Source organism: Canis lupus, chromosome 3, assembly GCF_003254725.2.
Source record: "Canis lupus dingo isolate Sandy chromosome 3, ASM325472v2, whole genome shotgun sequence".
Classification (NCBI taxonomy): Eukaryota; Metazoa; Chordata; class Mammalia; order Carnivora; family Canidae; genus Canis; species Canis lupus.
Window position 1 is genome coordinate 70933388 of NC_064245.1, and position 14946 is coordinate 70948333.

The window sequence follows — 14946 nt, forward strand, 5'->3', positions numbered from 1 at the left end:
CTTGCACCCATCACCTTACCTTCTTAAGCCTTTGGATTTCCTCATTTATAAAAGGAGGAAAAAACTCTAATTTGAGTTGGAGATCGAACACCCTAGTTTCTGGCCACTGGAATGATGGAGGGTCAATCTCTGTTGAACACAATAACGTGCAGCCAAAACAGAAGTAATTAAAAATAAAGGGTTCCTACATAAAGCAAAACCAAATGCCATCCTAAGAGCTCTGTGTAAAATGCATTTATTTTCCAAAGTTCCCTTGATAAAAATAGGATACATAACAAACACAAAATGCAAGAACAAAGGGCCTCACTTTGACACACAGCCCATATGCAGCCAGATGTTGCAGGAGTATGAACCATGGGTTAGGGTTGCCCTCCAGACCCGCAGAGGTGAGACTGAAGGCAACAAGGGTTCAAGGCTGGTCCTGAGGCTGAGGAGAGTGGACTCTCTGGAAATTCATGAGATCAGATGAAACTGAGTCCTTGAGAGTCGTAGGTGTTGGGAGGTGTCTGCGTCTTCTCCACATGCAACTTGTATCTATGCATTATACACTATAAACACACACACACGTGGGCGAGAGAAAAATATCTATCTTCAGACTCCCTGGAGCTTTCCTTGGGACTAGTCCAAGCCCAAGGCCCAAGTGGCCTTTTTAGCATTCAGAAAGTTCTTCTTCTTTCTCCTGGGAGGAACATGCAACGAGATCTCTGGTTCCTTTGGATTTCTGAATATGAAGAGCTTCTCGCCTGTGTTTAATAAATCAATGGTTTCTGCCCCTACAATGGGCACAGCAGCTGGTTCTCCGATGGACTCCAGGGACAGGTGTGGCCAGCTTCCTATTCCAGGCAATATCACTCTCTCTCTGAGAGGGGGACATGTCTTCTTTAATATACTAAAGAAAGAAGAGAAGATCAGATGTGACATTTTTGGCAACTGACCCTCCTGAGTGTCCTAATGGGAGCCTTACAGGAGAATCCATTTTGGGTCCTTAGCCCTCAATCAGATGTCATTTTAATGAAAGATTTTTTCCCTGTGGTCATCAGATTGCCCCTAAAATTAGCTGAAGCCTACAGCAAGTGGTGTCTACAGACCACTTCTAAGTCACTTCCTGACTTGTGACTTAAATGTGCAGTTTTGCAAACCTGTTGTCATCATGTTGTTAGCTTGAAATTGGCCCTGGTCAGAGTAGGTGCACCATGGAAACTGGTAAATGCTACAAATCAGACCATTTCTGTCTCTCTCCCCACCAACCAATGCTCAACATTTACCAGGACATCATTGCCTGTGAACCTCATACCAAAAAAGCAGGCTGATGAGCTCTGATTACAAAGCAAGAGTTAGAAGTCAGGCAAACTGAAACAGAAGAGCAACACTCAAAAAAAAAAAAAAAAAAAAAGAAGAGCAACACTCTTGGGGGATGTCCCATAAAAGGATTGCTGGACTCCTGTCCATGAGTGGTCCAGCCCTAAATCCCTGGAAGCTCTTGGTCATGGCCAGGGCTACTTCTAAGAGCCATATACAACCTAAAAGCCACAGGGTTCTCTGTGTCCAATCCGGGCATGATGAGGTCATGTCAGTGGGGGTCACCTCCTGGAAGTCCCGACGGGATCACTGGTCCTTCTAGGGCAAGATGTGGCAGATGGGGCAACAGCATCTCCTGCCCTTGCAGCTGGTCTGAATCTGAGCAAGGATTCCAATGCAGCTCTGTGTGATTCAGAGTCTCCTCTTCCTGCATCGCTGCACAGTGCCTCTGGGCAGGGCAAAGGCTAGCAGGGTGAGCCAGGGGAGTGGGGCCAGTTCTCCTCCTCACCTGCTCACTCCGCTCACAACCTGCAAGTGCCTTCGCTCCCCCAGCCTGGGGGAACTGATATCTGCTCCTCCGTGGAGGACTTCACAATTTATACAGCTCGAAATTAATTTTCTTGGTTTGGGCTCAGAATCCTGATCTAATTTCTTTGGGACTAAATTCTGACATCCAGACTATTATCGGTGGCTCCAGGATTTTTAACACGGACAATTCACGAAGCGTGGCCTCAGCACTTTTACCTTAGCTGAGAATTTATGGAAGGGGCAGGATTCAGGTTACACGCCTCGCTTGGACATGGATTGCTTCCAGAGCACACAGTGGATGGATATTATCACTTCCTACCCTGTTATGAACCTACCTGACCTCACTTTTCCTCCAAAGCTTTTCCAGTGGGAAACACTGGACGCACTTGGTCGACCATGTGTAGCAATCTAAAACCATCCTGGCCTTAGCTCTCTTTGACCTCCAGCTGTGCAAAAACCACAGCTAAAAGAGAAAGGTGCTCGATGGAGTGGAAAGATTACTGGCCTGGAAGTCTAGGGAAAGAAAGGGGTTAGTCAGATGGTTCCAAATCCCATGGCCGCCATTTCCCAGCTGCAGGCTTGGTGCCTCTTCCTGTGACCTACCGGAGCTGGAGTGTCAGCATCCCTACTTTCTGAAAGGCTGGGAGACTCAGGGCAGTAGATGGCAAAGGACTTTGTAAACTATAAACTCCAAATAGAGATACAGATTTACTCTCCCTCTAATGACATCCCTTTTGAAAACAGCCACTAATTAAAATAAATACAGTAAAGTGCTAACAAATGATCAAGAATATTCTCCCACTGACAGCAAAGAGGCCTGCCTATCTTCAGCTCCTAAACTAAGTCCACTGCGAGTAAAGATTGCGGTCTGTCAGGAAGGAATGTGGGGATGCCAGCAGTCACCCTCCTCAAGGTCCCTGGGCCTCTCACCTCCCGTCCCACTCCCAGGCAGCCGGGCTGACCCTCTTGCCCGGACCACCTGAGCAGGTGCTTAGCATTACCTCTCCTTCCTCTCTCGGGCCCAGAGCAGTTTTTCCAGTCCTCTGCTTATCAGTTCTCCTCGCAGTCGGCCTTCCAGGGCTTGCCACCAGGCTTGGTGCTTCCTGAAGGCAAGAAGGGAGGCTCTTGTATTTCCTAGAATAGACTCTTCCTGAAAAGCACGATGGCACTCCATCCCTCAACACGACCTTGGCCTGACAGGAAGAACTCGTTTTCATGGTCTGTCTCTCACTCGAGGCACACTGACTGAGCACCTGCTCTGGTCAAGACACAGTCTCTGCCCCCTTTGACCAGGGGTCAAAGCCGGGAAACAGGTGACATCAGTCAAGCAGCAGAAGGCTGCCTAGAGGTGGGGACCCTTGAGGTGAGTCTTGCCTCCCCACAGCAGGGGACCCAGAGCACGTATGGTGGAATGCACCCTGTGTGTTAACGTATGGACTTTCCACCACCCTCCATCCCCGGTGTATGCTCCAGGCAGCAGGACTTTGTCTCTTATTCTCTCCCACATGCTACTGTCTGTAACAGTGGACATGCAAGAAGCTCAGCAGGGTTTTATGAATATATTAAGAAAGTTGGAATGGCACAGCAGAAGCTTGGAAGGTGGGCTAGGCCGGGAACCCCAATGCTACGTGAAGGACCATGATTCTCTGCTATTGGGAAAGGACACTGCAGTGTCACATAAGGAAGTCAGGGGCTCAGGTCAGTTCAGTAAAGGACAGTGTGGAACCCAGAGTCCTGTCTGTGCTGTGCTCATTCCACACCCTTGCTTTCCGCCTCTCCTTATAAAGAGCCTTTGCTGACCAAATTCACACCTGGAACCTGCTCCCAAAGGAACGTATCTATGCAGCATTATCTATAATTGAGGAAAAAAATGAATCCAAAACAAACGTCCAGTTAGAAGGCATGAGCTGCATACACTAGGCTACACACCTCTGGGGAATGTCACATGGTTGTTAACAATAATACCTATGAAGGGGTTTCAATAACGGTGAAAAGTATGAATTTTAAATTAATAAAACAGCTGAGAATATGGCCTAAATGGCGTGATAATTATTGCATAGGACGACATCTGCACATGAACAAGAGTCAGAAGGAAATAAGCAAACTCGCCTGTGCTGTAAAGTTCTGAGGAGCAAGACACAAGGTTGCATCTGCCGGGATTACTACACACGCAGAGACACACACATATTTCACACACTCGCATACACTGAACACACTCATAAAGCCCAGTAAGGAAACAGTTTCTGGACAAAGAATTGTAAGAAAATGCTCACAGCCCTTTTCTCCAGGTAACAGAACCAGGAAATTTCTTTTTCTTTTTTTTCTTTGTATGTACTTTTTACACTTCCTCTAAGGTGTGTGTAAGCATTACATGGCTGGGGAAACATTTTCTTAAGATACTACTTGAAAAATAAACTGGTGGGGATCCCTTCGTGGCGCAGCGGTTTGGTGCCTGCCTTTGGCCCAGGGCATGATCCTGGAGACCCAGGATCGAATCCCACGTCGGGCTCCCGGAGCATGGAGCCTGCTTCTCCCTCTGCCTGTGTCTCTGCCTCTCTCTCTCTGTGTGTGTGACTATCATAAATAAATAAAAATTTAAAAAAATATTAAAAAGAAAAGAAAGAAAAATAAACTGGTGATGAAGATAAAAGATTGGACAAAATACTCAGGCCTCCCATGACGTATCAAGGGTTCACGGCCACCAGTGTGGACGTCCTCTGCTCCCATGCCATAAAGTGACGGCCAGGGGAGGTGTGTGTGCCCGGGGCTCACAGGCGTCCTGCTTTGTCCCTGCGTGTGTTCCCCTCGTGGAATCTCACTCAAGTGCTCCCAATGCAGCCTGGATGCCGCACTCACCTCCTCCTGGCCAGGTCGGCCTGCTCCCCGCCTCCGTCGTTCTCCACCGTGTGGTCAGGATGCTTCTGGGTGCCTGGATCGAGCGCCGCCAGGAGCTCAGACTGCAAGGCGGTGGGCAGAGCCACACTCAGGAGCCGGCGCAGCGTGGCCCCTGGCACCATCGCCAGCCTGGACAGGTACGATGCCAGTCTCAGCTCCTAGAGGGGTGATGGGGAAGCTCGTGACCTCACTGCCCTGACCTTGATGAACAACCCGTTTAAATGGATGACAGTCTTAGGACGTTTTGTCCCACGGAGAGAACTATCTTAGCAGCTCGGTCTTGAAAACACATCCCCAAATTCACAGAACTGTCAAGAAGGATCTACTTGGTCAGCAACCCTGGCAAACCGTGACACACCAGAAACCTTCATCCATCCTCCCAACTGCTCCCAACTCATGCAGAATGGCCGCATCTCTGGCCTGCACCGGGGCGAGCTGGTGACACTTCTCTCCTGCTCATGCACCCTGGTGACACTTCTCTCCTGCTCATGCACCCTGACGCAGCGTGGCTCAGAGCAAACAGCACAGGATCAGGAAAGAACTGGAATGTCCCCAAACCAGCAGATGGTTGAAGAAGCTGTGTGCTGGGCACACCTGGATGGATGCCACGTGAAAAGAGCCTGTATCCACAAGTCCCTCCTATAAGATTTCATGTGTCTTTCTTTCCAGAACTGACAAAATGTGGACATGGAGAAGAGTGTAGTGGTTGCCGGGGGTGAGGGATGGGAGAGGGGTGGGTGCACCTGTAAAGGGGTGGCACGAGGTGGGTCTCTGTGCCGATGGAATGGTTCTGTATCTCGATTGTGGAACTGATTATGTGAATTGACACAGAACTTATACTCACATTTTGTAATATGTAACCACGGGGGGAAACTGAGTGAAACATGGGGTGGGGTACTGGAACTCTCTACACTAGCTTCAACTTTATGTGAATTTAAAATTGTTTCAAAAGAAAAAGTTAAAGGGGGGGGGGCTGTCTAGATTCTGCACTCAGGAAACCCTGGGCTGCCCTCCAGCCCCACTGCACAGAATAGACCCTGTGTGTCCTGGGGCAACCCCCTTCTTTCTCTTTGTGCTCGGGCTTCCTTATTTGTAAAGTGGGGTAACTGTAACCCCTCCAGCAGATGTTTCTGTGAGGTCAGAAGGACCTGCCATGTGGAGAACCATCGCACCCCATGGAGATCCAGACAGCAGCTCCAAGCAACATGCTTTTCTTCCCCTGCAGTCTGGGGGATGAAAGTCTGAAGTCACTTCCACTGAGCTCAAGTCAACAGAGCTCGTTCCTGCTCAGGCTCAGGGGACAATGCATCTTCCTGTCTCTTCCAGCTTCTAGCTGCCACCTGCCTGCCTTGGCTCATGGCCCTTCCTGCATCTTCAAAGTGTATCCCTCCAACTTCTGCTTTTGTCGCCATCACACGGCCCTCCCTTCTGTGCCTGCTGCTGCCTCCCTCTTACCAGGACCCTTTTTCTCCTTCCTGTGTGGATTTCTACTCTTTGTGGGTTTTTGGCATATTTCATCCTTATCTGTTTTTTTTTTTGTTGTTGTTGTTGCTGTTAGTCTTTTTGTTTGTTTTTTGTTTTTTACAGATTTTATTTATTTGACAGAGAGAAAGAGAGAGAGTACAAGCAGGGGGAGCGGCAGGCAAAGGGAGAGGGAGAAGCAGGCTCCCCACTGAGCAGGGAGCCTGACACGGGGTTCGTTCCCAGGACCCTGAAATCATGACCTGAGCTGAAGGCAGGTGCTTAACCAACTGAGCTGCCCAGGTGCCGCCTTGTCTTTGTTTTTAAGAAATGTTGCCTATTTTAAGGAATTTAAGCAATGTGATAAAGCACAAAGGTTAATGTTAAAATAATTATCCCAAATGCCATTATCCAGAAGTGATTATCAGTAACATTAGGCAAGCACTGTTCCAAGCATCTTTCTAGACATATATGTGGATGATGGATGGATGGATAGGGGATGGGGGATGAGGGAATGGATGAGTGGATGAATGGATGGGTGAGTGGATGGATAGATGGACAGAACTACATAAATGAGATCATAATGCACACAAAATACAATTCAGTTTATGTATGTATTTTGTTGATTGCCTACTCTCCACACTAGAATATCAGCTCCTGAGGGCATGACATAATTTCTGTGTTTACTGCTGAAATCCCAGTGGCCAAGACAGCCCGTTGCTTACTTTGAAGCATGGTGAGTATTTATTCACGAACAAAGCCTCTTCAGAGGATGTCAGGGTCTTTGAAGTCAAGGGGACTCGAAGTCACGCCTTATGTGGTTAAGACAGTATTCCACTTTGTCTACAAACGGCCACAGTCATGCTGGAAACCTCTCAGGCGTAAAGAGTGTTCAGTGAGGAATATGGATGGGGTCCCGGGCTCACCCACTGCACGGGAAAGCTTCCTGATGTGCTGGGTCAGTGCCATTCATTTCTTAAGCACCCCTTTCCCATTTTAGTCATGAAGCAACGAGGAAGTCTCTTGCTTTAAAAGGAATGTGCAGTAGCATGAAATGGAATGGCTACAGCAGTTAAATAGAGCAAAAGCTGATTTCAGTGACTAGCTTTGTTTGTAGTGGAACCTCCTGTGTGTTAAACTTGTACCAGAGAAGAGAAGCATGTCTGGATACCTGGTGAGTCTCAGAAAAGAAGCTGACCAGGGCGGTCACTACTACTGTCACCATTGCCACCGCTGTGCCTGACAGGAACGTCTCCTGCCTGCTGGCCTAGGGCCAGGTGCTTGTCATAAATCCACTCAGCCATCCCCAGGTCCTGTTGTCACCCCGCCCGTGCTACAGGTGAGGACACGTGCACTCTGAGGAACAGGTGACATGACATGTGCTGACGAGGGCTGACCCACAACATGGCTAACGGGTCCTCACCTGGCTGTACAGGGTCGCAAAGGTGTCGAACTCCATGTTCTCCAGCAAATCTTCGAGCACAATGCCATGGTCTCGCTCCTCCCTCCAACTAGCATGCAGACAAAATCTAGGTGAGTCCACTTTAATTACAACATGACCTTAGAAGACCATGTAGTTATTTAAATAACAATCACAAAGGAAGAAGTTTTGTGGCAGCTGTATGGAGACTTTTCTGTACCTTTGCTGGGCCAGCTGTGGTCCTAGTTGGAAAACACTTGGTATCAGTAGTCATGCTCAAGAAGACCAAGATCTGGGCTCCTGGCCCACCATGTGTCCCATGTGGAAGCAGACCCGGAACCACGTTCCCAGCTTGGTCCTGGCTCTGGCCACAGAGGCTTGGGGTGCCTTTCCACATGAGGGTTCCCCTCAGGCTCTCTGACTTCCACATGAGAGGATCTGCCTACCTGGTCCCTTAGCCGATGGAGGTGGCACTGTGGGTGATCCACTCTGCACTCTTTTGTTAGCTAACACAACCCCAAATTTATGTCAGAAGCTTTTTTCACGAGCGATTTCCTCCATAAAGCATGAGGCAGATGAGGGTGTCCTATACCCGAAAATCCTGGTGTAAACCAGGTCCTCGTCTCCAAGGGCCAGGCCTTGCCCTTTGATCACATACATCCAGCCCCTCCTACGATTAGTTCGAGTGGAACAGAACTGCACTTTGATATCGTGTTTCTAGGAAAGCATAATCAAATACATTAAAATAACTTGTAATCTCGCCACCCAGAAGTCACATCTGTTACAACTGGGTCTCTCTGCTGCTAATTAGTTTGTGCGCATGTGTTTTAAAAAATGGAATCACACTATGTCTCTAGTTTGTACCCCGTCCTTCCCACATCAACCTTATAGTCACAGTGGAACACCATAAAGCTGTTAAAAAGTACATTTGCCAAGAGTTCTTAATGTCTTGGGCAAAGGCTAATTGCTAATTAAGAAGAATGCAAAGAACAGCCCTAACAGAAGGTAAGGGCTCTGTCTTGTTTTCTAATTTTACAAAAGCAGGATATGAACTGTTACATTCAAGGTGAGATCTGAGTGAGGCCGGTATTCACTGCATCACACCCCTGTCTGGATAAAGTGCTGTGATTATGTGCGATGCTGGCACCGGGTAAGGCTGGGTGAGGGTGGGGCATGGAATTTCCCTGTACTATTTCTGCAACTTCTTGTGAGTCTACAATTATTTGAAAATAAAAAGTTTAAAAAATATGTTCAGCAAAAACCTCAATGATACCAAAAAGAATCATTGGCAGGGGTAATGTCAGGGAAGAAGAACATCCCCTCCTAAGTCAGCAGCTGGTGTCTAGGCACTGGGAGGACACCTCAGCCAGCAGGGTGACAGCCGGGGGGCCGGGTCCAGATGAGCCAAGAGGCCAGGTGCCCCCAGGCCTGCAGGGCCGATACCATACTGTGCCACCGCTGGGCACCGGGCTCACCTCTGCTGGTGGCGCTCCAGTAGCTTCCGGCTCTGGCTCAGGGCTTGCTGCAGGACAGCAGACATCTGCCTTTCAGAACCCGTGTCCTCGGGCTCGCCCAGAAGCCCGGGCCCGTCGCCAGCCCACTGCTGCCGGCTTGTCAGAGCCCGCTGTAGCTGAGACGCCTCCTGGTGGGCCAGCTTGTCTTCCAGCTTCCTCTCCAGCTCCTGGAGCTCCTGCACACAGAGGGGCAAGGGGTCCACAGATTAAATCAGAGCTCCTGGGCCTGGCACGATCTGCTCTTGCTTGCCTCCCCACTCTAGACGGGTGGAACAGCACAAGGAGGCCACCCGGGGACCTCTCACACCTCCCTGCCTTTGCACACACTGCTCCTGCCACCTACAGGGCCCTCCTCTGGTTGCCTGTGCAGTTCTGAGTCTCCTTTCAAGCCCTCGCTCAAGGACATCCTCAGTGAGGGGTTCCTCAGGTCCCTGGGACAACGCGGACACCCACTCCAAAGGTGCCCGCTCGCTTTCCCCTGTCTGTGCCCATCACAGGCTGAATGTCTGTGGTCCCTCACAATTCCTATATTGGGGCCTTAACTCACAATGGGATGGTACTTAGGGGAGTGAGTGAGGCTTTGGGAGGCAAATGAGTTTAGATGAGGTGCCAAAGGTGGGGCCCCAGGATGGGATCAGCGTCCTTGTTAAGACTGGAAGAGAGACAACTGAGCCCCCAGTCTCTACCATGTGAGGATTCAACAGGAAAGTGGCCATCTGAAGCCAGGAAGGAAGCTCTCAGCAATGAATGATCAAGGCTGGTGCCTTGATCTTGGATTTCCAGCCTCCAGACCTCTGAGAGAAACGTCTGTTGTTTCAGCCCCCCAGGCTCTGGTGTTTGTTATGGAAGCCCAAGCAGGCTGAGACTACCCCATTTCTGTAGCTGCCTGAAGTTGCCGTACCCGTACCTTTCCGTTAGAGTGTGAGCTCCGGGGGGCAGGGCTGGATCTCCAGCTCACTGTCTGCAGCGCTCAGCACTATGCCTGGCAGCTGGCACCTGTCATCGCTGATGTATAGGACACCAGCACACATTTATTCACCTGGTGGGAAGCCTGTGCCCGAGCACAACAACCAGGGTGGACACGGATGGGACCCACAGCACGCTGGGTGCCCTTCTAAGTGTTCACATATATTAATCTCATGGAGTCCTTGAAACCACCCTATGGAATACATACTCTTATTTCCCCCACTACAGATGAGGAGAATCTCCTTAAGGCAAAAGAGTTAAAGTAATTTTCTGTCTCATGCAGCTCTTAAGTGGCAGAGCCAGAGCTCTGGCAGAGGCCAGGCCAGGTCACGCAACACTGCCTCTTGTTGGCCAAGGAGAAGAAAGCTGCATTCTTAGGCCACCAGAGTCAGATAATCTGGCTACAGGGTTCTGTCCACAGCCTGCTCAGGTTTAAGGAGAGATGGGGGCTGGAAGGTCCCAAGCCTCGTAGAATGTAGACACAGGCCAGGACTCTAAGTGGGGGTGGAGGGTGAAGCTGGGACTCAGTCCAGGGGCTTCAGATGGGCTCCACAGAGGACGGTGGTCCATCATCCTCCGAAAATAAGTGCAAAAGAGCCTGCCGTTCTGAGCGGAGCCATCTAACACACTGAAGTTTCCAATTACGGCCATCCATCTCCTTGCAGCATCCCAAATGTAAACATAACCAAACACAGAGCTTCTAACAGCGCTAATGAGTTTCTGACAGCATGTGCTGTCAGCATGCCCGGAGCCTGCTCGTGGACGAGGCTCTCACTGATCCCACACTCGCGCTGGCCAGCCCCAGCCACGGTGTGGGGAACGAAGGCCAGAACCCACAGCTGCCAGTGTCTCCAAAGCAGGAGGAGAGCACAGAGAGTGTCACACTTGTTTTCCAAGACCTGGTGAGCCGTGACTGGGAACAGAAAGTGAAGTGGGAATGTGTCCTGCAGGCTGTAGCTGCTGATGGCACATCCTTCCAGAGGCCAGCCTGTTCCTCAAACTCCTTCCACACCCTGTACAACCACCTGCCACTTTGCACAACTGGAATCCAAGGCCTGGTTCTGGAACTATCTTCCTTAATACCTGTTCTCCTCCCTAGAGTTTAACTGCTGAGGGTGGAGAGCCAGGGACTGCAGCTGGCCTGTTTACCCTTCTGCCCAGCAGGGACCACAGGGCCTGGCTCGCAGAAGAAAGAACAGTCACGGCCAGCAGCAGCATCTCGATTATTCCTAGAAATAATAATGTCAGCTAGCATGTACTGTCAGACTCGATCCAGCACAAAGGAGAAATGTGTTATTATGGGATGCCTGGGTGGCTTAGCAGTTAAGCATCTGCCTTCGGCCCAAGGCGTGATCCTGGAGTCCTGGGATCGAGTCCCACGTTAGGTTCCCTGCAGAGAACCTGCTTCTTCCTCTGCCTGTGTCTCTGCCTCTCTCTCTCTGTGTCTCTCATGAATAAATAAATAAAATCTTAAAAAAAAAACCAAATGTGTTATTATGCCATAATATAGATAAGCTGGCTAAGGCGCAGAGAGTATTGGTCAATCTCCTGAAGTAACAGAACAGCACAAGTGCCATGAATGAGGAGGGATTTCAGGTTTCTCGGGCTCTGGGCCCCATGCCTCGGCACTGTTGTCTCTGGCAAGCACTCTGTAGGTATCAGTTGAATGAATGGTTAGACAGATAGACAATGAGATGAAAGACAGATTGACAGCTCTAGGCCTTTTATTGGGCAGAAGGGGTCAGGGGTGAATGAGATACGGCCCCTGGACTCTGGGAACTCACAGTCTAGTGTGGATGACAGCTGTGCAGTTACAGTGACAGTAACAGCCACCATCTGCTGTCACAGAGATTTGGGAGGGACAGGATGTAAACATGAAGCTGAAAGAGACCAACTCTGCCCAAGGGAATCATAGAGGTCTTCACAGAGGAGGCAACATTTGGCTTGACTCAGACTATGGATATGAGCTTGCAAAGGGGTGAAACAGAAGCCAAGCCCATTCAGAGGAATGGGAGTAATTCGGAGGAATGAATTCAGAGCCTGAATGGAATGGATGCTCAAGTGTGCAGAGCAGCAAAGGTCCAGGTTGAAATGCGGGGTCCCTCCGACAGTAGTGAAGGCGGAGATTTAAAATCTAGAGTAGAGGCAGGCTGAGGTTGTCAATGATCATTTCTGTTTTTCAGAGACTTCTCAGGCCACAGTGTAGAGGGGACCAGAGTAGGCGGAGGGATGCAGGCGGAAACACATGTAAGGACAGGAGCCAGGCTTTGCAGGAGAAGGTGCAAGCCCTGCTTTCCAGCTGCGGGAGCTTGGGGCAACGCTGTAACCTTCCTGAGCCTCATTCCTGCATCTGTAGAATGGGTATAGAAGCATCATGGGCTTGACAGAAGGTTCAAACACTTCTCATGATGCTCTGGACTTACGGAGAGCCCGATTCACATGAGCAAATTACTGTTAGTGTTATTTTTCTTTTTCATGTCTAGATTTGTCCTAGCAGTGAAGCTGGGCACCAAAGTCAGGAATGGGGAAAAAAGTTCTCGCAGAATCAACAAACTGGGTGATTAGCAGCAAGTGGGCAGTAAGCCAGAGGAAGAACAGAGGAAGACACCGGGTTCAGGTTTGGAACAGTGGATCCAGAGCAATTGAACTATGGTGCAGATATAGTGGGTATGGTTGGTCTGGGGTCCCAGGATCTGTTAGGGGGAAGTCCATCCTCTGCAGATTTGCCCATCATGCCTCATGGCCCCATGATTCAACTGTGCCTTGCCTATGTTCCCATCTCACAAGATGCGTTGGAATCTTTCATCCAAGGTGGTGCACCTGATATAGTTCTCTTCCAAGTCCTTCCTTCCAAAGCATTTCATTTCATGGTTTTTTAATTCCTCTGAATGTTTAACAGCTTAAGAGCCCATTCACAATGGGAAAGCGGTTTTCACGGAAAGATCAAGTTGTGGAATGAAAGTCTAGTATCTGGAGCAAAACAACAGGTTTGTCTTCCCTTCAAATGCAAATCAAGAAAACACTGGCATCTTCACATCCACTGCCTTTCCACCAGCTGAATAATACATCATGTGACTTATGAGCAGTTGCTTCCATTTCAGGACACATAACTCTTCCAAACACATTCGAGAAGATGGAAACTTTGATGTTACGCAAAAAGGCTGTGAGATGAAACTGAAAATGTAAGCGTCATACTACCCAATGACTACAGAAGTCAGGGCAGTCCCAAGGTGTCTCAGGGCTGAGCTGAGCGGTTGCCCAGGGCACTCGGGGGGCAGCAGGTGAAATGTGAGCTGAAGGCCACAGGCTCCTAGTGTCTACTCTGCACCTAATCAATACACGACCTTGACTTGTCCCTTCTCTGTAGGCCTCACATCCTTCACCTGTAATTCGGGGCCACGCATACCCCTGCACCCATCATCTCTCTCATTCTTGCTGTGGATTTTGGGTAAATACCCAGTGTTGGTTTCCTCCTGACACGAATTTGCTAAGAAATTTTTATCTTAGGTGGGTGTTGAATTTGACAAAATACTTGTTGTGTTATACTGAAATGATCATATAAGTTTTTTCTTTTCTCCTTTAATCCGTTAACCTGGCAAACTTTGTAAATGGATATTTTAAAGTTCAACCAACCTTATATTTCTGGGAAAAACTCAACCTGGCCATGCTGTGCTAATTATTTTATGGATGGCTGGATTATGTTAGTGGTATTTTGTTTACAAGTTGTATGTCTAGGCTCACAAGTAAGGGTGAACTATAATTGTTCTTATACTACTCCTGTCTGGTTTTCATGTCAGGGTTGTCTAAGCTTCATAAAATGAGGAATATTCCCTATTTTTCTAACATCAGGAATAATTTGTATATGAGATTGGAAAAATTTGTTGGAGCTCACCTATAAAACTATCAGGATTGGTGCCTTTTTGTGTCAGATTTCCTGACTACTGAATCAATTTCTTTTATGGTAATAAGACTTTCTACTTGAGTCCATTTTGACAAATTTTCTAGGAAATTTTCCATTTCCTTTCAGTTTTCAAATTCATCTACACGAAATTGTTCACAGAGTTTTATTTTCTAAAACTCTACTGCATGTGTAGTTAATGATGCTTTTTATTATTTATTAGCCCCATATCTCTTTTTCAAATGGCCACTCGTGTCAGAGCTTTGTGTATTTTATTAGCCTTTTTTCAGAAAATTCAAATTTTCACATTACTGATCCTTTCTGTCATAGTTTGGTTGGTTTGGGGTAAGTTTTTTTCTTATTTTACTTATGTGATCTTCCTTCCTTCTTTCCAGATTTATTTCTCATCATTCCCCTCTAGCTTTTCATATGATCTTAATCATAAGCCTTTCTTTTTAAATATAAGTTTAGGGCATTAATTTCCCTTAGAGCTAAAAAACTACTTTGGCAAAATTCCACAAATTTTAATATGTTGTATTTATATTATTTTTCTGTTCTACATTAAAAAAAAATTCCATTATCATTTCTTCGACCAATGAATTATTCAGAAGTAAGTTTTAAAACTTTCCAAGCATGGACTGTGAGTAATAATCTTTTCTTAAATGGATTTAAACTTAATTTTCTTTTTCAAAAAGGTGGTCAAATAATATTGTATAACTTAATTGTAACTGTTCCAATGTGTGCACAAGAATAATATGTATTTGTTAACTGCTGGCTGGAAGATTCTGTGGACATACATTAAATACAGGTTGACTGACTGGTTAATCAACTCATTGGTATCTTCACATGTTTTATCTGATCAACCACAGAAAAGGGGTGTGCTGCAATCTCCCACTACAGTGACAGATTTACCAACTTCTCCCTGCTGTTTTGTCAATTGCTTTTCGTTATTTTGAGTCTTTTAT

The 14946-nt window shown here is 47.8% G+C and overlaps 1 protein-coding gene across 4 annotated transcripts in view; it reads right to left on the reverse strand.

Moving 5' to 3' along the window:
* Positions 1-219: 219 nt before the first annotated feature.
* The window catches only part of EVC2 (EvC ciliary complex subunit 2), a 126226-nt gene continuing 111499 nt past the window's right edge, over positions 220-14946 (reverse strand). For 2 of the 4 annotated variants that reach the window (XM_049108634.1, XM_025437421.3), the window contains 5 exons: positions 9079-9293; positions 7607-7694; positions 4684-4880; positions 2829-2930; positions 220-889 (listed from right to left, as the gene is read on the reverse strand). In XM_049108634.1, the coding sequence (XP_048964591.1) occupies positions 619-889; positions 2829-2930; positions 4684-4880; positions 7607-7694; positions 9079-9293 (873 nt within the window). In that variant the 3' untranslated portion in view covers positions 220-618. Of the gene's footprint in view, positions 890-2162; positions 2341-2828; positions 2931-4683; positions 4881-7606; positions 7695-9078; positions 9294-14946 lie in introns of all 4 variants that reach the window. The other 2 variants (XM_049108635.1, XM_049108632.1) reach the window with 2 other exon arrangements.